This window comes from Centropristis striata, chromosome 23 (assembly GCF_030273125.1).
Source record: "Centropristis striata isolate RG_2023a ecotype Rhode Island chromosome 23, C.striata_1.0, whole genome shotgun sequence".
Lineage (NCBI taxonomy): Eukaryota > Metazoa > Chordata > Actinopteri > Perciformes > Serranidae > Centropristis > Centropristis striata.
The window spans coordinates 24,494,095-24,518,836 of record NC_081539.1 but is presented as its reverse complement, the minus strand read 5'-3'; the positions used below and the strand labels follow the sequence as shown (position 1 = coordinate 24,518,836).

At 36.0% G+C, this 24,742-nt stretch overlaps 1 protein-coding gene across 1 annotated transcript; it reads right to left on the bottom strand.

Moving 5' to 3' along the window:
* Positions 1–771: 771 nt before the first annotated feature.
* Positions 772–24,742, bottom strand: rab18a (RAB18A, member RAS oncogene family). The gene is made up of 7 exons (XM_059327073.1): positions 24,545–24,742; positions 17,500–17,555; positions 10,008–10,069; positions 7,896–7,968; positions 5,951–6,069; positions 4,422–4,488; positions 772–2,683 (listed from the first exon to the last, which is right to left on the bottom strand). The coding sequence occupies exons 1-7, from the start codon at positions 24,610–24,612 to the stop codon at positions 2,514–2,516; spliced, it is 615 nt and encodes a 204-aa protein (XP_059183056.1). The 5' UTR covers positions 24,613–24,742; the 3' UTR covers positions 772–2,513.

Sequence of the window (24,742 nt, the reverse complement as noted above, 5' to 3'; positions counted from 1 at the left end):
AAAATGACTTATTCTTCATTTTTATGCCGCTCTACAAAAGTAACTACGTTTTTGGTCAAACTTGAGTTATAACTAAAAATGAACCCCTTGATGTCCGTTTTATCTTGTGACAAAGTTTTGGATTTCAATTTTGCTTTATTTCAGATAAATATTTATATAAAAACCACAAAATCCAACTCAAAACCAAGCAGTAATTGCTTCTGCTTTGGATACATATACTAATTTGAACATAACAATTATAGAAATGATAAGTTTATTTAAATAGGGGAATTATTATCTAAATAGTGATTAAGTAAAAAAGTGAGATAAAATTATATCAAGACTAAAATATAACATTTATTTATAATATTAAGTCAAATCTTTGAATAGAGACTTAAATACTCATAACACAATCAATTTGAACATGTTTATTCACTGAGCACAAAATATAAAAGCTGAAAGAAGAAAACAACATTGTAGTTACTGCACTCTGTTTTCGCATTATTATTAGAATCTTTTACAGCAGTGCAGTAACTATGTTTTTGGGGTCAAAGGTCAAATAAATTGTCATGTTTTTTTAGCATAAAAATGACATTATCAGTAATAAGTGTCATATCACTTATTGACCTATAACCCATTTGGCTGGCCAGTTAAAAATATTTAAAGCAGTATTTCTCAGTTTAACCCTCTGCGTAGTTACTGCTGTTAGACTTTGTAGGACAGAATATCTGGCTCTTGGAGCAACAGATGTTAGAGTTTAGAGTTGCATTAACTTCAAAATATTCACTTGAATTCACTTAAAAAAAGAATTTTATTGAGTTTAATACATAGGGCCGTTTGTTGTGAAATATGCATACATTCAACTTTACAATTCATACAGGAATTTTCCCACCAAATTCCTAAAATACACACAATTTACAAGGTATATGCATTTCAACATATTTCTGAAGACAAAAAATACAGCGATACCAGTTAAATAAGTAAAAGCCTACTTCCTTTTTGTTTAATTTACCATTCAATTCAAATGGTATGTGATGTATTATTTTCTGCTAAATATAAGTTAAAGTATTTTTTAGTAAACTGCCTCTGAAGGCCATTCACTGGACAAACAAACACAAATAAATGGCACGCAGAGTTTCCCATGCAATTAAAAAGACATTTAAAAAAAAAGAAAAGTGTGATAAGACATGCTGGATTCCATGTCGTTTTCACCATCCCTGTTACAAGATCAGACTCTCAGAACATTTCCCAGAATTTCACACACCAGCACTCGAATACTACAAACATGGTCAGAGGTCGGGGGTACAGTACATTTATAACTGCTTCTGGGATACAAACACAGAGATAGGAGTACTGTGAAATCCATCAGCAGTGTGGAGCACACAGCTTTTTCTTTGATTTTTCCAAATTCAGTGGAAACACCCTTATGACTCACTGCCCTGTCTAATATTGAACACTTTTCCTTTGTCTCTGTCCAGTCAAAGGGATCTATATGAAAAACCATGGTAGTGCTAGTGTTATTACTGATATTATCTGTCTGAGTGAGGGAGTGCCAGTAGGTCGCACTCCATTAAAGCGACTCGTTACAACAAAAGGCGTGCAATTTTAAGAGGTTCCCTCTTCTTCGGCACCCAGTGGAAAGCCTGCTGGTGCCAATCTCTTTGATTTATGCACTCTTCAAAACACACCAAAAGTTTGAAGTCCAAGTCAATAAAAGTAGTAAAACGTCATTCCAGACAGTTGGTAACTCTATTATATTCTGAAGAAATGAGGCAGTTGTGTGGACAACAGAGACACATGATCCGAGCCTTTGACTGAGAGTGGAGGGATGGAGTACAAGATGGCCTCGGCTTGATAAGCTTCTCCATAAGCAGCATAATGTTCATAGAGTCTGGGGGGCAGGATCAGGATCAGGATCAAGCACAGGACGGGGCGGAGGAAAGACAAAGACAGGAGAAAAAGCGGCCCTGCATTGATACAGATGTGCTTACTAAGGCAAGGTGCTCCGAGGACAACAAGCATGCTGGAGACAAGAAAGAACCTACGGTCAAAACTTTTTCCATTCTCATTATCATACTTGAGACATTTTCCCCATATGTCTGACAACCTTTGGTTTATACTTTTGGACTCGTTTCACTGCACTGCTAGATTTTAAATCATATTTATGACGTGAGAATGGTTCGTATTTTCACCGAGGGCCCGAGACTGCAAAAAACTGGAACTCAAAACAAAACAGAGGAGAGAAAAACTCGCTCGAATTCCATTAAGAGGAAGGCTGAGCTGCATTTGCATTTTAGCGCAGCGTTGTTATTAGAAAGTGTGCAAAAAGTCTGTGTGAACACAGGTTGTGTGTGTGTGTGTGTGTGTGTGGACGGAGACAGTGGGACCTCCTGCCTTCATGTCTGAGGAGGAGCTCAGCTCAGGACAGCACACAGAGGGAGGGGGGCTGTTCTTTCATGTGTGTTTGTGTGTATGCTTGTGTGCGGTATTCACGTGTGTGTTTGAACACGTGTGTGAATGTATGCGTGTGTCGTCTAGACCAGGGAGCAGTAGCCGCCGCAGCTTCCTCCTCCTGCGTCTTCGTCGGAGAGCTGGACTCCTCGGCCGTGGTTCTCGCTCTGCCATAAACCAGGAGTCTGGATGATCTTCTCCACCAGCTCCTCGAACGCACACTGGACACCGTCCCTGGTCTTAGCGCTCGCCTCTGGGAGGAGAGAGTGAGCAGAGGAGGAAAAAAGAGGAGTGAAGGGACAGAGGAGGAGAGGGGGAAAACGAGAGAAGTGGATTAAAAGAGAAAGAGGAGAAGAAAATGACATGCAGATACAACAAGTGTTAGTGTCTGCATCTTGAGTTGATCATCTGCTGAGCTCCGACTGGTGGAAAATGTCTCAACACTAAGTGTCAACCCCAGACACTAGTAGTGAACTCTGGGAGGTTATTAGGGGAAATAGTCAACACCTGCTTCACAACATGATGATATCCAGACACAGAAGTAAGATCCTGTGGTCATATCATTTCTCTAAATAACAACTTGGTATCATAAAATAATGACATAGTATAGGTCATTATTTTCCCTCCCACCTGTGTAAAAACTAAACTAAAACTAAAAATGGTTTGCACGGATCATTGTACAGATGCTGGTGCCAAGAGTGAGAACTGAATTAGGTAAGAAAGCTTTCAGTAACGTTATGTTAGTTCCCTTTATCATGGAACAATCTGCAAAAAGAATTGAAATTGTCTTAGTTGATCACAATCGGTGAATTTAAATTGATTCTAAAGGATAAAGAAGTAATTTCCTTTGGTCGCTGTGACTGCTCCTTAGAAGTCTCTACTGAGGCTCCTTCACTGTTGTTGTGAAGGCTGGATTTTTAATTAATTGTATTTAATTGTTTATGATAACTGTGTTAAACTGTGTTGTAACTTGTCTCTTTCTATGCTGCTTTCTTGTTCAGGTCTCTCCTGGAACAGAGATTTTTTAAAATCTCAACGAGACTTATTTAACTCCAAAATAATATGCATCTTAAAATAATTACTTTATATCTGTAAATAATGATTTATTTATCTCAAAGATATTAACTATATGAGAAAGCTTAGCACTCTTTTTAGATATTGAATCAATATTTTAAGATACCGAGTCATTATTTTGAGAATGTTTCTCATTAAAGTAATATTTTTAATAGGCTTCCATACAAATCAAAATTTACATACATGGTCGCCCATAGAGTTGGAATAACTTTGTTTTCAAACACAACCCTCTGTTAATTTGGGTTTCATTTTCATTGTGATATGTTTGGAAGAGATTGATTGATTGATTAATTATTTTTTAAGAAGATATACACCTTATCTGTCAATAATAAATCACACTCTCATAATCATTTCATGGAAAGAGGTAAAAAATAATTTATTCCAACTTTATGGGCGTTCGTAAATGTCTTGGAGAATGTAGATAGATCAGAGAAAAATCTATGTATTTAAAAACATTTTTTCAATATTTGAGGATAAAAACAAGGTGTTTAATAAAGTAATTTTTTAAAAAAAGAAAGAAAAAAAAGAGAAAAATACAGCATATCAAGATTAAATAAATAGGCATGCACAACATATATCAGTAGCGTTAATAATCAGCCGATAATGGGAAATGTAAAACTCCAAAAATTAAATTATAGCTGATAAATTATCAACATGTTCAGTACTGGAGGATAAAAACTAGGTGTTTAACTTTCAAGTCACTTCAACTATCTTTTACTGACAAATCCCAAAAATAAAAGCGCAGGAAAACAAGAGCACATGGAAGATGATATATGAAGGCTGTTATATTAATAGAACTATGCAAGCATTCCTCAGCAAGTATGATAGTTATTTCTGTAGCCGGTTCTCCTGTGTAATAGCCTGCTGTAACTCATGCCCAGCAGGTCTTTGTAGAGCAGGGAATCCTCCTGACTTACCTATAAAAAGCATGGAATGTTTTCTTGCAAACTTCAGCCCTTCGGCCCTGTCTAGCTCGTGGTTTTCCTAAAACAAAAGAGAGGTAATGGCTTATTTGAGGTCTGCCGGGCGGAGCTGTCAGCTACTGTGGTCGTCACACGGCACAGAGGGAAAGTTATTTTCACAGACAAAGAACAGGACACAATAAATTCATAATGCTCTACTTAGTGGGCATTTTTATCCCCACTGGCTGATTCTGCTATCCTGGTGAAAGACCAGCTGCCAAAAATATGAAAGTGGGACTGCCACGGCCATTTAGTCCTGTCATTTGTCAACTGGCTGCAAGCTGAGTTTTATGATTTAATTAAACTTATTTTTGGCAAATTATTTTCCTGTTCTGTGAAATGTGCTTTTACTTATATTCTACTCTTATTGAAAACAGTTTTAAAGAATAATAACAATAAAAAAGTAAATTTTGATTCCTTTTAAAATGTATGTATGTATGTATGTATGTACACTGTAAAAATGTCTGTAGATTTTACGGTGAAAAACTGCTAAACCATGACAGTAAAAGACCGTAAAATGATAAATGGGTTAATTCAGTTTCAGTAACAATGAAATACCGTAAATGTATATATCAGCCAAAACAGTATTTTTTTAAACATTTTTTTTATTTTTTAAAATGCATTACTCCACTGTAAAGTACACTGGCACCGTGTTTGTAGCAAAAATATACTGCAATATATATACAAGCCATCATTTTTGCATTTATTTTTTGTAAAAATACTTTTTCTAACTGTGAAATGTACTAAACACGATGTCTCTAACAGAAACATACTGTAATATTAAATGGTAAAATCTTTAATTCATGCAGTATTTATAAAGTATTTTCTTGTTAATTATATGGCAGAACAGTGTTTCTTTTGATGGAAAAACTTTTTATTTTTACGGTAAAATATGGAATAAAATGGCAATCTTAAATGTGAAATCATTTTACCATAATATTAGAAAAAGTTGCACCGTATTTATTACGGTAAAGTTCTGGCAACCACACCTGCCGTTTTTTTTACCGTAAAAACATGTTGTTGTTTTTTTTACAGTGTATGTATGTATGTATGTATATGTAAAGATATTCTATAAATTATAATAATATCAGTAATAGTTTTAATAATAATGTAATAATCAGAGGAGAAGAGGTAGGAATTTATAAGTGTACACTTTTTCCTACTCCCTTTTGAACATGTCAGATTTAATTTAATCTGTTGAGAGAAATGAACAACTGAGCTGTTGCATGTACAGGTTTGACCTGTTCTCCTTATCTTTTCTTTTTCCCCTTTTTTTCTCTCATTGTATATTTCTTTTCATTTCACTTTTATTTTATCTTATTTTTAGTGTTTTTGTTGACTTTTACAATGGATTTATTGAATGAGAACAACAGTGCTGTGTATGACGAGCTAAATTAAAAATAATCATAATGTGCTGCTCCTATCTAATCCAACAACCTTGTTAACCTGAGAGGGAACACAAACATCATATACAACACGCTCACCTTATCGATTTTATTTCCCACAAGCATTTTGACAAGGTCGTTCCTCGTACAGTACGTCTCGAGCTCGTTGAGCCAGTTGTCCAGTTTGGTAAAAGTTTCCCGTCGTGTGACATCATACACTGTGACAAGGCAAATGAACAGGACATGCTCAGAACGAGGGCAAAGACATTTACAAGATAGAAAGGCCATATTTTGTTGATTTTTCCATCTCTGAATCCAACTCTGAATCCAACGATATCATAATAATTATATTAGCATAATTATGGCACTGTGTTGCGTTACCATTATTTTTATGTTCACATACAAGACTTCATAAAAAGGCTCTGGAAATCTTTGTTTATAAGTTAATATTAGAGTTTAACTCTAACAGGCCCTTTCTCTAAAAAAAGTTTTTTTTTTTTTTGTTCTTTGAAACACAGACCTAATAACTCTTCCATTATTACTTGTATATTAAAAAAAGAGAAAGAAAACAAATTAAGATGAAATAAATAGGAATGCATGATATATATCATTAGCAATAAATTATCAGCCAATAATGGGAAATGTATTAAGTATTAATTACATTGACATGTTTGATTTGAAAGCTTATGTGAAAGTATTAAATCTGAACTATTTGGGAAAAAATGCTTATTAAAAGTAAAAGTAAGTTTTTAAAGTTTTTTGGTTTAAAAAAAAGAACAAAGCTTTTTTTTACAACAACAACAGGTAGTCGGCAGGTAGATTTGGTCAGAGCTAAAGCTGCAACAATTATTCGATTAATCGAACAATAATCGATTATTAAATTACTCATCAACTATTTTGATAATTTAATAATTGGTTTGAGCAGTTTTTTAAAGACAATAAGTCCAAATTCTCTGATTTCAGCTTCTTCAATGTGAATATTTCTGGTTTCTTTGTTCCTTTATGACAATAAACTGAATATCTCTTTGGTTTGTGGACAAAACAAGAGATTTGAGGACGTCGTCTTGTGGTTTGGGAAACACTGATTGATATTTTTATACATTTTATTGACCAAACAACTAATGGATTAATCGTTTAAATAATCTACAGATTAATCAAGAATGAAAATAATCGTTAGTTGCAGCCCTAATTACATCAACATGTTTGATTTGAAAGATTTTAATCTGAATTATTTGGAAAAAATGCCTTTTAAAAGTAAAAGTAAGTTTGTAAAGTTTTTGTGGTTTAAAAAAGAAAAAGAACATTTGAAGAGTCAAAGCTTTTTACAACAACAGGTGGTCGGGCAGGTAGATTTGGTGAGAGCTTTAGAATATTAAATCAATCACCACTACACTCACTACATACCTACATCTCAACTTCTTCTTCTTACACCCAGAAAATACAAATACAGGTTATGAACTTCTTCTAGAAAAATGTGACATTATCAGTTGTTTTATCTGCATTGGCCATGAGAAACAGGTAATTATCAGTATGGGGTGAAAAAAGGACAAACATATAGTGAATCCCTAAAAATAAAAATGAAAATGAAACGGTATCAACTAAAAACACATGGTTGATAAAACCAAAGAGACTGAAGTGTTCTGATAATATCACATGCAGAGCTCTCCTAATCCCAGTGCTATAGCAAGACGCCTCGTGTTTCTACATATATCATTAGAGTGGTCAAAACCATAGGCTGCACAGGAAGTCTGTTGAAGAACTTTAACTTAGTTCCTGTGTGTGTGTGTGTGTGTGTGTGTGTTCATATACATGCTGTACATGCATGTCCATATGAGGACTCTGACTGAAGGGTATAAACTAACTTCCAGAGAGAGAAAGTGTGTGCATGTGTGTGTGTGTGTGGGTCACAGGATGAAAAGCCATCACTTTCTTTACAACCAGGGGCCTGACTCTGAAGTGAAGAGGGCACACACACATACACACACACCTAGACAAATACACACACAGGTGCTTGAGCAATGATGGCGTCAACAGCCTGGCTTACCCAGAATGACTCCCTGGGCGCCGCGGTAGTAACTAGGCGTCAGGGTTCGGAAGCGCTCCTGTCCTGCAGTGTCCTGCAAAACACAACCAGCTCAGCACAAAGTGGACACACTCAGTGGCTCAAACAGAAGGAAAAGCAGTGCAGACGACATAAACAACCAGGCTGACTCCTCCGTGTCCCTCACAGAGCATGTAGGCAGAAACGGTGTTACACAAGCGCCATCTTCTGGGCACTGGAGAGAACAGACAGACTGGAGTCTGCTCTGACTGACGGACAAGAGCCACGTTTTTGTTTCAGGAGTGTTACTTAAGAGAATTATCAGAGCGTAGTTAACAAAAGCCCCATTCACACAGGACTAGTATTACCTGGGGACCTCTGGTCGTTTGTAATAATTGTGGAGGTCATCTGTGATCTTAAAGGGATAGTTCAGGTTTTGACATTAAGTTGTATGAAATACTTGTCAGTAGTGTAGTGGATGCAAAGCTATTAGCTTACTTTCCAGACTCCAGTGTTGAGTTCTGGCCGGTTCTGATAGATACACTGCCAAAAAGGTGTGTCTAAAAACAAGAAAAAACACTAAATCTGAGGGAAATGATCTTGCTGCATGGACAGATCATTTAACTTGACAAGATTTCTTAAATTAAGATTATTAAATCTAGAAATGCGCATGTTGAACACTTAAAATAAGAAATAACTCTTAAAACAAGATAAATTATCTAACATTTCTAAATCTAAAGTTTTTTTTGTCTTGGTAAGAATCAAATAATTTGCAGTGCACTCTGCTCAGTCAGTTCATCGCTGCTTGCAGCTTTAATTTATCTTGTTTTAAGAGTTCAACAGGCTTAATTTAAGAAATCTTGTCAAGTGAAATTATTTGTCCATGCAGCAAGATCATTTCCCTCAGATTTAGTGTTTTTATCTTGTTTTTAGACACACCTTTTTTGCAGTGTAGAATAAAAGGTCACCCGTTCCACCACAAAACAATGGTCCTCATGCATATCATACACAAACTTCAGTTGGCACTGTTTTGTTTACAATATAAATACAATGGCAGCAGTACAGAACTAATCCTGAACTATCCCTTAAATCCTGTGCAAATTTGTCATTTAAAAATGTATTTATGGACATGGCGATAATTCCATCTCAAAATCCCTACACTATTTTTTCAAACACAGGTCATATGATAATGCGTCCTGTGCAAATCAGCATCTTGGTTCCTTACGTTCTTGTTAATTTTCCAATATTCATATTCTTTTCTGTCTAATAAAAGAAGATAATTTTGATCATCCATTTTCCCAGTTAATTCTGAATATTCTGCATGTTTTATATAAATCAGCAACATTTTATCAACCTAAAAATATAAGGTTATCTTCTAGCAGCGGGTGAATGGTCAGGCAGGTACAGGTCCATGGCCTATTGTCAGTAAATCAGTCAAATTCAGATTTTACCTTTTCGCCACAGAAAATATCATATATGGGGTGGTAGGGTTGAAATCATATGAAGTCCCCTAAAGCAGTGGTTCTCAACCTTTTTTCAGTGATGTACCCCCTGTGAAATATTTTTTCAGCCAAGTACCCCCTAACCAGGGCAAAGCATTTTTGGTTGAAAAAAAAAAAGACTTAAAAACCGAGCGCTGTGCCATCAATGTCTGATTTATTAAACTTTAGAACTGATAAACACATAGAAAATTCAAACATTTGAAAAAAAACTATTTCAAACATTTTAAATGTTAATAATCCATGACAAAATTTATTGCAAATATTTCTCATCACTAAAATGTAGTGATTCAAACTAATATAGTAAAAACAGTGAGCATATAACCATTTAAAACTATAACTGCTACGCTTCAACCACGACTCCATCTTTGAGTTTTCAAGTGATTGACAGGTGATGCCAGGTGGCATATGACAGGTTGGGTCCAACCATCCTGGTATGGGGGAGACTCTAATTATAATTAATTATATTTAAAGGATTTTTGCATGGATGCTACTTTTTAAATGTATATTTTAAAATCTCACGTACCCCCTGGAGTGCCTTCACATACCCCCAGGGGTACACGTGCCCCCATTAGAGAACCACTGCTCTAAAGAGTAAACAGAATTGGTGACTTACCCATATTGCCAGCTTTGCCTTGTTGCCGTCCACAGTAATAGTCTTCACTTTGAAGTCAACACCTAAACAACAAAAAGCCAGTCAATCAATCACTCATGCTGTCATGATTACCTCATCCTGCTTCAGTTCCAATCTGGTGACTTACAGGTTTGTCTAAGAATATGATATCACTGACAGACTATAATTATCGATGATGAATTGTCGAATCATAGATACCACACACCGTCTCTGAACTTGTGCTAACCCCAGCTTTTCAGACTGGCATTATTCCATCCCTTCTTTTATTTAAATGATGGTGTGACTGTGTATTCATATCCACCACAAAGAGCCGCTGTGTGGTTTAAAAACTGAAACCTTTACAGGTCCGAATTAAAAAAAAGAAAGATCCACCACCTGTGGAATGGCTCAGAGAACCATGATTCACCTCTAAAATTCCTGCCAGGTCCCAAAGGAACGGACATTTACATGAAAATAACAATGTTGTCCCCGTTCCCCTCAACAGGTAAATCTCCTCTATTGCCTTTGTGCAGTGTCTCGGCGTGCAGAGCGTGCAGTGTCTGGATGACATATCTGCCTGACTTTTAGCATCCACTGACAGATTTACCAGGGAAATGTACACTTGTGTTTGGCTTGTTTTTACATCTGGGGCTGGGGAGGTTCAGCTCTGAGCCAACACAGACGAGGAGAAAAGGGACATGAAGACAGGCGGAGGATATATGACATGCAGTGTGTGTACCACACACGCTTGCACACAAATATACAGTGTGTTCACACAGTCAATCACAACAACTAGCTCTTCCTCGAGTCCAGCAGGGTTGCTCAGATACTGTTGCCAGATGCATGTGGAGAGGAGTTTACACTAAACATTTCCCTGAACCTGGACCAGTCTCTCAGCTCCCATTCAGCACACTTTCAGACAGGCTTTTCCCAGAGAACATACAGTAAGGCATCTGTTTGTAATATTACAACACAAGAAGATGCCACTACTGCTGGAAGTCAAGGCTGGGCTGATCTCTGCAGGCCAACATGTTCATGGACCTCAAAACAGCCTTTTATCATATCACATAAATACACTAGGAGAGCAGAAAAACTAGGGATGCAGCGATATAACATACCATAGATATTTGTTAAAAAATAAAAATATATATACATTAGGGCTGCAACCAACGATTATTTTCATTTTCGATTAATCTGTCGATTATTTAAACGATTAATCGATTAGTTGTTTGCTCAATAAAATGTTTAAAAACATCAATCAGTGTTTCCCAAACCACAAGATGACGTCCTCAAAAGAGATATTCAGTTTATTGTCATAAAGGAACAAAGAAACCAGAAATATTCCCATTGAAGAAGCTGAAATCAGAGAATTTGGACTTATTGTCTTTAAAAAACTGCTCGAACCAATTATCTGATTATCAAAATAGCTGACAATTAATTTAATAATCGATTAATCAAATAATTGTTGCAGCTCTAATATATATATATATATATATATACACATACACACACACACACACGTACATATTGACATTATTAACATTTTTACAACTTCTACCTCTCTTGTCCTCTCCTCTCTGCTCTGTGTAAATAGCCTGCAGTTCTTTCAAGTTTTACTGGGTTTTGTCATGGACTGATGGTCTCAGTCAAGCCAATCATGGCCTCACAGTTGTGCTAAGGAGCCCATTATTTAGTGTTTTCTACAAGATGCAAAGGGTTTATTTTTGGCGTTTGAAATGAAACAAGTGATTTTGACAAAAAACACATTTTCAAGCCTAGATTTAGCTTATTATTCTGGTGGAAGCATTGTTCACATATGATTTGTTGAAAGATAATCAGAAATGTGAAATTCCTATGAAAAGTTTTGTTTTTACAGGCTCAGGCTTTGAGAAATGGTCTAATTTTGGTGATTTAAAAAATTAAGAAAATATACCTTTCAAACATGCTGATGGGTTGTGGGCTTCAGAGGGTCAGGACCGAAAGTATTGCCAAAATCAATTCTTAAATCTTTAATTAAAAAAACGATCATAGGTATACATTAATGAGTGATACATGCAGTCTAATGAGTTAGGATAATAGTAAAACTGTAATGCAGAATTTAAGTTTAAGTCTTTTACGTTTTTAAATTCTGCATTACAGTTTGACTATTATCTCAACTCATTAGACTGTGTGTATCTCTCATTAATGTACATTTATGATCGTTTTTACCAAATCTACAGCGTATAAAAAGCTTCTGACAGCACATGAGTCTTTTCACAAAATGCTAACACATTTTTTTATATCATAGCATAATATCGTATTTGGTCAAAGTGTTTTGGGATATTTTATTTTGTCAGTATCAGCCTAACAATGCTTCAGATTTAGAATTCAGAATGTATATTTACAAGTAAAATTTTAGACGTTAAACCAAAGAATATACTGTGTACAGTTTCGAATTTAATAAACCGTTTGCCAAAAAGGATGAGCAAACTATTGCTTTCTGTTCATGTTTTACTCTCTTTGGATTGAGGCTTGTATATTTAGGCCAATACACTGAGCTGATGTGACAATGTGCTGAGAAAGCTATTGTCACAAGGAGGAAATTGCCACAGTTGAACTGCTTATGGTGGCAAGGATGAAAATCCATTGATTGAGATCAAGTGATGCTGGATTAAATGTGATTTCTGTCTCAATGAGGAAACTTGAGTCAACGAGGGGAGCTTAGCTCCAATAAAGACATCTGTTTGGCAAAGAATCCCAGCTGGCCAAGTAAAACAGCAGACAGAGATCCATGCCTTGACCTTGGAAAAAAAAAGAGTTTTAACTGTTTTAACTTCTTCTGGAATCTGTGCTTTAGGTTGTTGTAACAAAGACGGCATTGTGAGCTACAAGCTCTTCACAAAATCACATTAGGGTGGAAAATAAATTCTACCTCCAAACTCATCAATACGATTATAAATCTTAAGTTGTTGAGCGCTTTAATGAACGTAAACCCAATAAGGTAGTTACAGCCTCGAGGTCACCTGAAAATGTAGCAGGTGTGTCCTTGGTGCATCAAATGATTTATGCCGTTAAAAGAAGCTGATATCCTTAGCAGATACACCAGAATTTGGAAAAACCTACACTTGTAAAAATAATGTACCACTAAGTTCACAAATCCACTGCATAAGATGGATAGCCTGGTCTGGTGCAGGGTTTTTTTTCTAAATTCCTCATCAAGTTTGAAATAAATCAAAAAGCTCTGTGGCTGTGAGGGTATGTCGTATTGTGGTAACGTTTACGTCCAGCTGGCCAAGTTCTCATACCTTCTTGTTGCAGATCTTACAGGCCAAACTTCTGTACGGTGACCTCAGCTTTGCTTTGATTCGAGCACAAAAAATAAATAAATATTCATTGGATTTCTGATTTGAGTTATTTGCAATAAATTGTGGATGTGCAATTGAAACAAGAAGAGAGTGAGGTGATTGAGCCAATTCTGGTCCTGGAGCAGATTACCAGAGTTCTATCATTTTGTGGAGTACCTTACACTTACAGACTAGGGTTGCACTTTTGAATGGAAACATATGTAAATAGTCTCCCCCATACAAAAAAAATAAAAAATAAAAATTCTGTATACGATACTGTATACGATGGTATGATAACCGTCAATTTTTATAGCACAGTATAGTGTGATACCAGTATATCTCTGCAACCTCTCTACAGACTAGGGCTGGGCGATATATTGATATAAAAAATATATTGATATATTTTAAAATGTGATATGGAATAAGACCATATCGCATATATCGCTAGAGTTCAATTTTTTTTCTTCATGTATCAATGGTGCCCTTACTAGGGTTTGTCATGTTGAGTTCTTTTGTAATGTTCGTTATTCTTTTATCATATAAATATATTTATTTCATAAAAAGATTGGCCTATTTTTATTTCATGTTTTATTTCACCCTGTTGTTGTACAGATTTTAATGCGTACTAAAACAGTTTTAGTAAACAGTTTCAATAAAACTATTTCTGACATGTCAAATTTGGTTTTGACTTTGACTAAACATTTGCTCTCAATTTGCGATAAAAATATTGGGATATATTTCATATATCGATATTAAGCCTAAATATAATCGGGATAAGACTTTTGATCCATATTGCCCAGCCTTACTACAGACTGATAACATGTTTTCCCTGCATGCTACAGCTTTACTCTCCTCACTTTTGGTACCAGGTTCTTTTTTAATTGCATCTTGATGCATCCACATTTTGATGGTCTAGCTTTAAAATGCTAAAGGCTCTTAAAAATGGTAGTGTGTTTAAATTAAATGAGTGAGTTTTCTGAATCGAAAGAGAGAAACAAGATGTAATAACATCACCTCGCTTGGAGCTCAGCTGAGGAAAGAAAGTAATAGTTACAATCCACAACGTTTGTAGAGAATAAAAAAGAAAGCCATGTTTGGTAGAACCATGCAGTGGAAATGCAGCATGAGAGGCAGACTGATGATCAGTTTATGTTTATTTTATTGAATGTGGTAGCCATTGTTGTCTACAGTCGTCATTTATAGTTCCCTAAAACCTCCAGACAATGTGCTGGCCAGCACAGTCTGACAGAGCTAATGAGCTTTCACTGCCAATTAATACCACTAGCATTTGGTGTGCAGTCTGAGTACTGGAATATTAACATAGCTCCAGGGATATTCTGACCTATTATTGTTTGAAATATTGACAATGATATTTTTTTTAACATATGCTCCATGGCCACTTTACTAGGTACACATATACAATCTAATAAAATGCAGTGAAACAGCTGCACCACACATTTTACCATTATGACGTTTATAATCACCATTTAACTCTATGGAGTCTTGGGCTATTTCGTCCATTTTAATCCTTTTCATCCTGCCTGTATACACCACTTAGAAAATGTTAAAATGCCATGTTGGTATATTTTTTTTCAGCACAACCTCACCTATATATGACCTAATATAATTGATTTTTTATTCTGACTTACTGGATCAACATTTTGAACCAAAAAGAAACAAAGAAAAACCAACAAATGTGATCTTGTGATTGTGTGTGATCCTATCCAACTCTGGTTTTTATTCTCGTGTCACTGTATTTTATTTGCGTCTTGTTTAGTGTAACACTTTTGGTCATTATGTGTATTTTTTAGTAATTTTGTGTCTTTTTTTAGTAATTTTGTGTCTTTTTAAGGTCATTTTGTGTCTTTTTTAGGTCATTTTGTGTCTTTTTTAGTCCTTTAATCCAACATAATATGTGATTTTAAAACTTTTTTTACTTTACAAAACACTATCATGCTCAATAAAGATTTTCAAATGTTGCAAATGTGAACAAAGGTTGCAAATATAACATATAAGAGGGTTACATCCAGTTCTATCATTTTAGACTAAATACATTTGAGCTTGTCTCCAGTTTTACTTGGTATATCATCATCAAACTGAAACTGGCCTCATGGAGTTTACAGCCAGAACTTTAGAGGTTAATTTACAGTAGGGCTCCACGCTGCTTTGTTTTCTAGTCTGGATGTGATGAAGAAGTCATGATATGGAGCTTTTGGAGACTCCAGAGGGTTAATTAACCTCCCAGAGAGGTGTTAATATAACTATGTGCTATTACTGTGCTATTACATTTTTATTTGTTCAGGCTTTTGATTAATTGTTTTGGGACTGCTATGGTTGTTTAAATTGTTGTTGTTTTGGTCTTTTAAAACTTGTATGTACATTTTTATGTTATGCGTATGATTTTTATGTGAAGCACTTTGTGACTTCTGTCTGTGAAAGGTGCTATATAAATAAAGTTTACTTACTTACTTACTTACTTACTTACTTACTTACTTACTTACTTACTGAGGTCCTAATTAGTGGTGGTGTTGTGCCGGACTGCATTATATTGAAATGTGTTTCTAATAATCTTTGCCTCTCATGTTTGTTTTAAAGGGGGGTGCAAAACATCAGAAACACCTCTTAATATAATAAGATCAAGTTCAACACCACTGTAAAATACAGCCTCAATAATAAACATATAGTTAGATTAATATCTCTCTCGACAATCAAAACTGAACAATATTATCTTTGTAAAGGTGGCATTTATACCTGAGCTGGATAATACAAGAACTAATAATGTAGCTACTCAGTATATGATTACAGGAATGTCTACACATTGGGTGCTCTTACCATGGCTATCAATATTGGTCAGGTAATATCTTTAATATGAGCTGACATGCTTCATGCTGCACAACCGATTGCCCAGTGCCTTTAATGAGTAAACAAAATGCGTTGCACATGATTAAATATTTCATCATAATTGCTTTATTCCATATGTTTCATTTAAAATTTGTCTTATGCTGGGCTTACACCAAATGATTTCCCCAGTCCCAGACTAAAAACTGGAAGGCTTTAGTAAATCTAGGAGTTTTACTGGAGTCACAGCGCTCCCGTCATCTCCATGGTTAGTTTAAGGTAGTAATCTGCTCTGTTTCATATCAGTCTTTTCCTAGTCTTGGGTTTGGATCATATCAAACCTGTTTTGATATGATCTCAAGTCTCAGTGACGTAACACAATCACCAACCAATAGATGAGCGGGGGAAAGGTCCCCGGTTCCAGACCGGCCAGTAAAACCACTTCCACAGGAAAAAGTCACATCACAATAATGCTATTAAGCTCAGCTAATGCTGATAAAATTATAAAATTAAACAAATTTAATGAATTCATTTCTAAATGTTCCTTTCCTTTATTCTTCCTTATATCTTTTTTTACTGTAAAAAAGTCAACTTTTGTCAGAAAAACAGAAACCCTTTTTCATCTTTGTGAGGGTTATTTTGTGGCTTCTCAGAGCAACTGGGAAGGCCTGAAAGCCTCAGCTGAGACTGACAGTCACATGATAAAACAGTGAAACTTTAACTGAACTGCAGGCTGTTTACACAGAGTAGAGAAGAGAGGACGAGAGAGGTTATAAAAATGTAAATAATGCGTATGGCATGTTGAGTCCCTATATTTGTCCAATATTGGTAACACTTGCTAGTACTTGTTAAAATATTCTAGAACATAAATCAAAGAAATTCAACTTTTTCTTATATATATATATATATATATATATTATAATATATATATATATATATTATAATATATATATATATATATATTATAATATATATATATATATATATATTTTTTTTTTCAGAAAAAGTTGAATTTCTTTGATTTATTTTCACTATCACTGTATTCTACTGCACAAAATACTTTTTTTTAGGTCTCTTCACTCCCCACTTTCCATAGAGGCGCAGGACTTTTTACACTGCAGTAAAAAAACAAGGCCACAGTGAGTTAATAGTGACAGGAGCAAAAAAACACCCAGAACCCCCTGCATGGAGCTCAGAGGGTTAACTCCTCTGGGTCTGAGTGTATACCATTAACATTCGTGGCTCATATTTACTGTACTGATAATGATCTTGCTGTTACCAGAAAAAAAACTTTCATTCTACTATTTCATGAACTGAGCTCATGTGTTACTCACCTATTGTTGCTGCTTGCTCTGGGTCAAATGTGTCATCTGTGAATCTCAAGAGGAGGCTGATAGGAAGGAGAAAATAATTAGATTAAGAGTCATTAAATAGCTTTTTTTCAGTAATTCTATTCCACACAGGTTTAGCATGCTTTCTGTCTGAGATCAGGTTTCCATTTGCTTCGTTCACATAACATGTCCTGCGGCACCAGACTTATCGAATTCTGCATCTCTATCTCTGTCTATTGATCCTTTTGTCCTTCACTTGCATTGTGCCTACAAGCTCCAGATGACATCACCGTTAGATTGCAGTCAGGAGGACAGGGTTCATTTCTTAACTATGACTAATCAAGTGCAAAGGCCTTAATCACGGCGCTGATGATGGGGATAAGCTCACTCCTTTCCCTTGACCCAAGCATAATTCTCTTATTTTTCCTCATGGGCCATCAGCAGGGATGCTGGAGCAGCGAGTGTTTATTGTTTGACGTCCATACAGCCGATGAGCTATGCTTGCAGACAGCCAAGTTTGAAATGTGTTCTGTGTAGGTCATTTGTTCAGGTAAAATGAAACGTGTGTTTTCCTTGCCAGGCAGACATCTCCCTGGTGGTTTAAGGGCTTCTACAGATTGCAGGGAAACAAATTAAATATCTGTCTGCTGTTCAAAAATTAGTCCAGTCAGTGTACCTAATTGACAATAGCACAACTGGCTCAGGATAATTTAAATCATGACATTTGAAACTAATCACAGTCTGAATTTGTTTATTGTATTAAACAAAAGCCTATTTAATAATAAGACAAAATTGCATTCTGGAAACAACGCCCTTGGCCTTGATGATGCACTAGCAGGCAACGTACAGCACAGCTGGCCACAAACTTGTGTTTTCTGGAAATATAAGCAAAAGTAGCTCTATGTTATGGTGTTGGAATAAACTCAATCCCTCCTCTGTGCTCAGTCAATACAGAGCTGTCATCACAGTAAGCAATCCACCAGCACTACTGGAGGAATTATGTGAAAAAGAAAAAAAGACGGTAAAACTAAAACAAGCACAGACCCAAGATTAAAATGACAGTTTGTGTGTTATAATACGAAAAATATCTAAATAGGATTATGCCCCAAAAAGTTGCTGCCAACGCTGTGGGAACATTCTGGGATGTAAAGTGTATGAATTAGTAGAGACATTTGAGATTATTTACAGCCTTCTGGGTTAACACTTGGCTGATCCACACTGAGGGGTATTAGGTATTGGCTGATATTGGCCTACCACAGACATATTGGTATCTATTGACATTGGCTTAAAGGTTTTCTAATATATGCCAATTTAAAAACTTTATTATTATTACTATTATTATAATTATGTCAGATATATATTATTATTCTTTCTTATACTTAAAAAAAATATTAAATCTATAAATATTACAAATATGTATTCATATTAGGGCTGCAACTCACGATTATTTTAATTATCGATTGTTGATTATTTAAACGATTAATCTATTAGTTAGTTTTTAGTTAAAGAGATATTCAGTTTATTGTCATAAAGGAACAAAGAAACCAGAAATATTCACATTGAAGAAGCTGAAATCAGAGAATTTGGACTTATTGTCTTTAAAAAACTGCTCAAACCAATTATTCAATTATCAAAATAGTTGACGATTAATTTAATAATCGACTATTGTTCGATTTATCGATGAATTGTTGCAGCTCTATCATTTTCTATGTTTTAATTTCTAGAATCAGTTGATAAAATGTATAATATTCTTAAATATCTTTAAGATAATATTCTTTAATAGAGTAATCTGTTTTAAAAGGAAGGCATTTGAGTACATTTGCATGGTCATATCAGTGAACGAACCACATAGAAAAGGCACACTGGTAATCTGTGATTTTACCCCCTGTAAAATCCGTATCTGTCCCACAAATCACATATCAGTCAGACTTGAATGAACAATGTGTAATTATGTAAAGAATTCTGATTTGTGGAGTACCTTTGCATAGTGGTGCAGAATTGGTGCACAATCCACAGTAAAAAGGGCTATTATTATATTAATTCCAGCTCAAAAATACATGTATATTGGCCACAATATCAGTAATGATGAGATTGTTGCATCTGATACAGATACTGATTCGAGAGGGGAAAAATTAAGGGTTATCAGTCAGGCCCTACTATGAAGTCACATATGCATTACTGCTGACATTCTGGGATGTAAAGTGCATGAATTAGTATAAACATTTGAAATGATTTACAACCTCCTGGGCTAACACTTAGTTGATCAAAGCTGAATGGTATTCTCAAATCCCTTTTACATTCGATCTCTTTTTGATCATACTTGATTATGACATACAAATCCCTATACTGTTTTGTGGCTGATGTTATTCTATATTATTTTTAGAACCTGAGGCCTGGTCATCAATCTGCACTGAAAGATTATTTTTTTGGTCAGACAGTTCACTTGCCAAGTGGCTTACAACAGAGCTTTGAGGCAGCTCATTACCTATGTACCGTGCTATGACTAAGGAAAGCCCGCTGTACCCGATACCATAGTTTGCAATGTGATGGTTGATGGCTCAGGCTGGCTATCAGGATTCTTTCATGCAGTCTGGACCACAGTCTTGGAGCCCAGCAAACCTGACCAAGCGCTCTGTTGGCATACACCACAATATAAACTGCCAAACTACTGTTGGTAAAAACATTATACTCTGCTGTGGATATTAGGCTGATTTGTGGTTGCTAACAAGGACCTTTGATTACCACATAATGGCAAAATCAACTGTGGTAAAATTTATACAACCATAGAGAGGTCAAGCTTACTCAAACATGACCTCTTAAATCAAGCTGTTCTATACATACATTTACTCTTGAGCTCATAATGATGTGTGAACCACTTGATCTTGCTAGCGCAACAGATCCAGTTAGTATTAGGGTTGCACATGATAAACGATTTCGATTCGCATCTAGATTCACAGGTTACGATGCGATTAAAAAACGATATACTTTTATTATAGACCTATTTGATTTGAATCGATAGGGTGTAAAAAAAGATAAGATTTGATTTGATTCTACGGTTAATATTTGTTGTAGATATTTTATAGTGTGTCACTCACAAGTTTTACATTTTATTTTTCTTCTGATTCGCCATGTAGTTAAAACATCAGTGTTATTGAACACATCTTTCTACATTTATATTAATATAAAGAAACTTCATTCTAGGAGATTTTTTTCCTTTCATGGTCTGTTACTTCCCCAATTCAGATGTATTATTGATACTATTAAAGTAAAAAAACAAAACAGTAGAGTCTGTCAGCAAGAAACACTTTACATCGTTTGTCATTTCCATTGAGTCCCAGTTCTGGGATATTAAATAATTAATTTATCACCAGGATAGTCTATAAACAGACTCAAATAATAATAATAATTCAAAAATAATATTATACAAAGGCATTCCCGTGTCCCTGAGCAGGACACAGTTCACAGTATAAATACAGAATGCAGGTTGTTATTCATGTGCAGCTGTTTGTTAAACAGAGAAAACACTTATTATTATAATTATTATTATTATTAGTGCATGTCTCCAGCTGTTAAAGTGAATGACAGCTGATCCAGCTGTGATTCGCTGTTGCAGTCATTAGAAAGAGACATCGCTTCATGTGACGCTTCGGAGGAAATAAAGGACGTCTCATGTCTCTTAAAAAGTGAACGGTGCAGTGAGGGAAGCAATGATGCAAAATAATAGACCTTGGAGAGACCGGTGAGACCCACGGAGTTGCGCAAGAACCGTTTCTCCGACAGCTTCAGCTCTCGCGTTTTTTTAGAGATGCTGACGCAAACTGTAAGTGTGTGAAGCCGCCAAACGATTCCAAGTCTCGCGATACCCGATCCATGACTCTACAACCGATTAATCTAAGAATTCATAGGCTGCCGACGCAGCTGTATCTCTCACTTGTTAAACCGAATATCCAGTCGCATCGGTTTACCGTTCACAACCCTAGTTAGTATTAGAGGTCGACCAAAACATCGGCCGGCGGATATACCAGGCTGATATTTGTGTTTTTTACTTGTATCGGCATCGGCCGATACGTGCATGCGTTCGCTGATCAATTAGCCCATTTCACTGAGCCAACAGCAGGCAAGGCTCGGTGCAACATCTGCCATTCTCTGGTGAGCTGCTGCTGATACCGGAAAAAAGAAAAACACATCAAATATGTGAGGCGCTACCACCTCGAGGCCTAGAACAACATACACATTGTTTGCTATCAAACTGTTCATATGTTTAGTTTGTTTTGTTAATAAACGTTTCTTTTTTGTTTAAATTGAGACTTGTGTAACATTTGTTATCATTGTGTCATTTTTTCATGTAAATGGAGGGAGAAAAGGCTTCAAGAATCAGCCCAAAAAAAATCGGCAGCACATACAGTTGAAACCAGAAGTTTACATACACTATATAAAAAGACACATAAGCTTTTTTTCTCACTGTCTGACATGAAATCAGACAATCAGTTTTCCTGTTTTAGGTCCGTTAGGATTATCAAAATTATTTCTATTTGCTAAATTCCAGAATAATGAGGACTTTTTTTAGACAATTTTTTATTACTTTCTTCAAAGTCAGAAGTTTACATACACTAACATTATTATGCCTTGAAACAATTTGGGAAAGCCCAGATGATGCTGTCATGTCTTTGGAAGCTTCTGATAGGTTTATTAACAACATTGGACCAAAGCACGTTCATCTCTGGGACACAGAGTCCGTCTCCTTCCTGAGCGGTACGATGGCTGGACATTCCCATGGTGTTTATACTTGGGTATAACTATTTGAACAGATGAAGGTGGCACCTTCAGGCATCTGGAAATTGCACCCAAGGATGAACCAGACTAGTGCAAGTCCACAATTCTCTTCCTGATATCTTGGTTGATTTCTTTTGACTTTCCCATGATGTTACACAAAGAAGCAGTGTGTTTCAGGTGTGCCTTAAAATACATCCACAGGTGTGTCTCAAATTAACTCAAATGTTGTAATAAAAAATTGTCTAAAAAAATCCTTCTCACATTATTCTGGAATTTAGCAAATAGAAATAATTTTGGTAATTCTAACGGACCTCAAACAGGAAAAGTGATTGTCTGATTTCATGTCAGACACTGAGAAAAAAAAGCATATGTGTCTTTTTATATAGTGTATGTAAACTTCTGGTTTCAACTGTATCGGGGACCGGTTAAGACTGATGTCAAAATAATCTGTATCGACATTGGCCTTAAAACACCTGTATCGGACGACCACTAATTATATATATATATATATAAATAGTATATATATAAAAATATATACAATATATAAAATATATATACAATATATAAAATATATAATATATATATATATAATTAGTTAGTTAATTAGTATTATATATATATATATATATATATATATAATTAGTACATATATATATATATATATATATATATATATATATATATATATATATATAAAACCCTACTGCCTGCCTACTATCAGCAGGCAGCATGGTAGTCATGTTACCCTGTTGTCTCTCTTTCACTTTTTGTATTGACTATAAACTGAACTATGTAACTATGAGATAAGTTTATCAGTTAAAGAGTCATGACAGCCGGCCTGCTCACCTGAATGCTGATCATCTCTTACCTCATTAACCCCCTGAACCCCAGGTCGTTTAGGGCTTTCACGTTTTACTCCCTTTGGCCATGTTCTCATACTGCAATATATAGGTTCTGCACTTTCATGGAAACAGCACAATCATGGCCAGAAATAGAGATAACTCAAATATGCTTTTTGTCCCATAACTCACTGAAAAAGCTAATTTAATTTCCTAACAATTTTTTTGTGTGCAGATATTGAAATAAAATTGAATCTATGTATTAAACATTATTCAAGTAGAGATGTTCGGATACCGATCCGATACTTGTGCTGTGGGTATCGGCCGATACCGAGTACCGATCCAATAGCAGTATGTTCTAAAAAATATCATTCGTGTTACTGCTCATAATTACATAACTAAAATCTTCTAATACACAGTTGGCTTCCATAACTATCCACGCCCACGGCAGTAAGGTTACAGCCACTTAAAGGTGGTCTCCTATTGCAACATCTTAACCCTCCTGCCGTCCTTCCGGGTCAAATTGACCCAATCTGTTTTGACTATTCCTTCTTTCCTCCCTCCTCCTGCCTTCCTCTCTTCTTTCCTCCTTCCTTCTTTCCTCCCTCCTCTATCCTCCTTCCTTATTTCCTTCCCTCGCCCCTCCTTTCTTTCTTTCCTTCCTTTCCTCCCTCCTTCCCTTCTTTTCTTTCCTCCTTCAGCTATCTCCTTTCCTTTCTCTCTTCTTTCCTTCCTCCTGATTTCCTCTCCTTTCCTCCTTCCTTCCTTCCTTCTTTCATCCCTCCCGCCTCCATCCCTTCCTCTATCCTCCTTCCTTCTTCCCTTCCCTTCCCTCCTTTCTTTCCTTCCTCCTTCCTTTCTGCCCTCTTTCCTTCCTTCCTCCCTCCTTTCTGCCCTCTTTCCTTCCTGCCTCCCTCCTTTTCTCCCTCCTTCCTTCTTTATTTTTTCCTTCCTTTCTTCTCCTCCTCCCCTTACTTTCCTCCATCCTCCTTCCTTTCTCTCTCCTTTCCATTCTTTCTCCTTTTCCTCCTCTCTTCTTTCCTTACTCCATCCTTCTTTCTTTCCTTCCTTCTTTCCTCCATCCTTTTTTACTTCCATTTGCGTCCTTCCCTCTTCTTCCTTCCTCGACCCGAGGACAACAGGAGGGTTAACCAACTCTGTCAGACGTGAACAAAGATGACGTCACATCCAGCTACTGTCAGCTAGCTGAGGCTAGCCAGCATATCATTCGCCTTATTTCCCCTTACAATGTTATAGTCAGACAGTGTGACTTGCTATTTTTTACTAAAGAAGAGGAAAATGACAGACGAGCTGTTGTTTTAAACCCCTCATTGTCTTTAAACATCACAGTTTGGTTATGTGCCAAGCTAATGCTAGCTGTATAACGCTAGCAGGGAGCCACGACATCAATTTTCTTGAAGACAATTCCAGCTTACCTGGACTTCCCAACACCACTCTCTCCAATTATCAATATCTTCAGCGTTGTTAGTGTATCTTCTTCCATTCTCCTTGTACAGTGAGCTGTGTTACTCTCTATAAACGGCTACAGCAGCCTGTTAAAAACGACGTCCCCCAACTTACTGACTGGTGTTTACAGCTCGCTACAGAGATAGTCTGACGAGAGAAGAAGACTC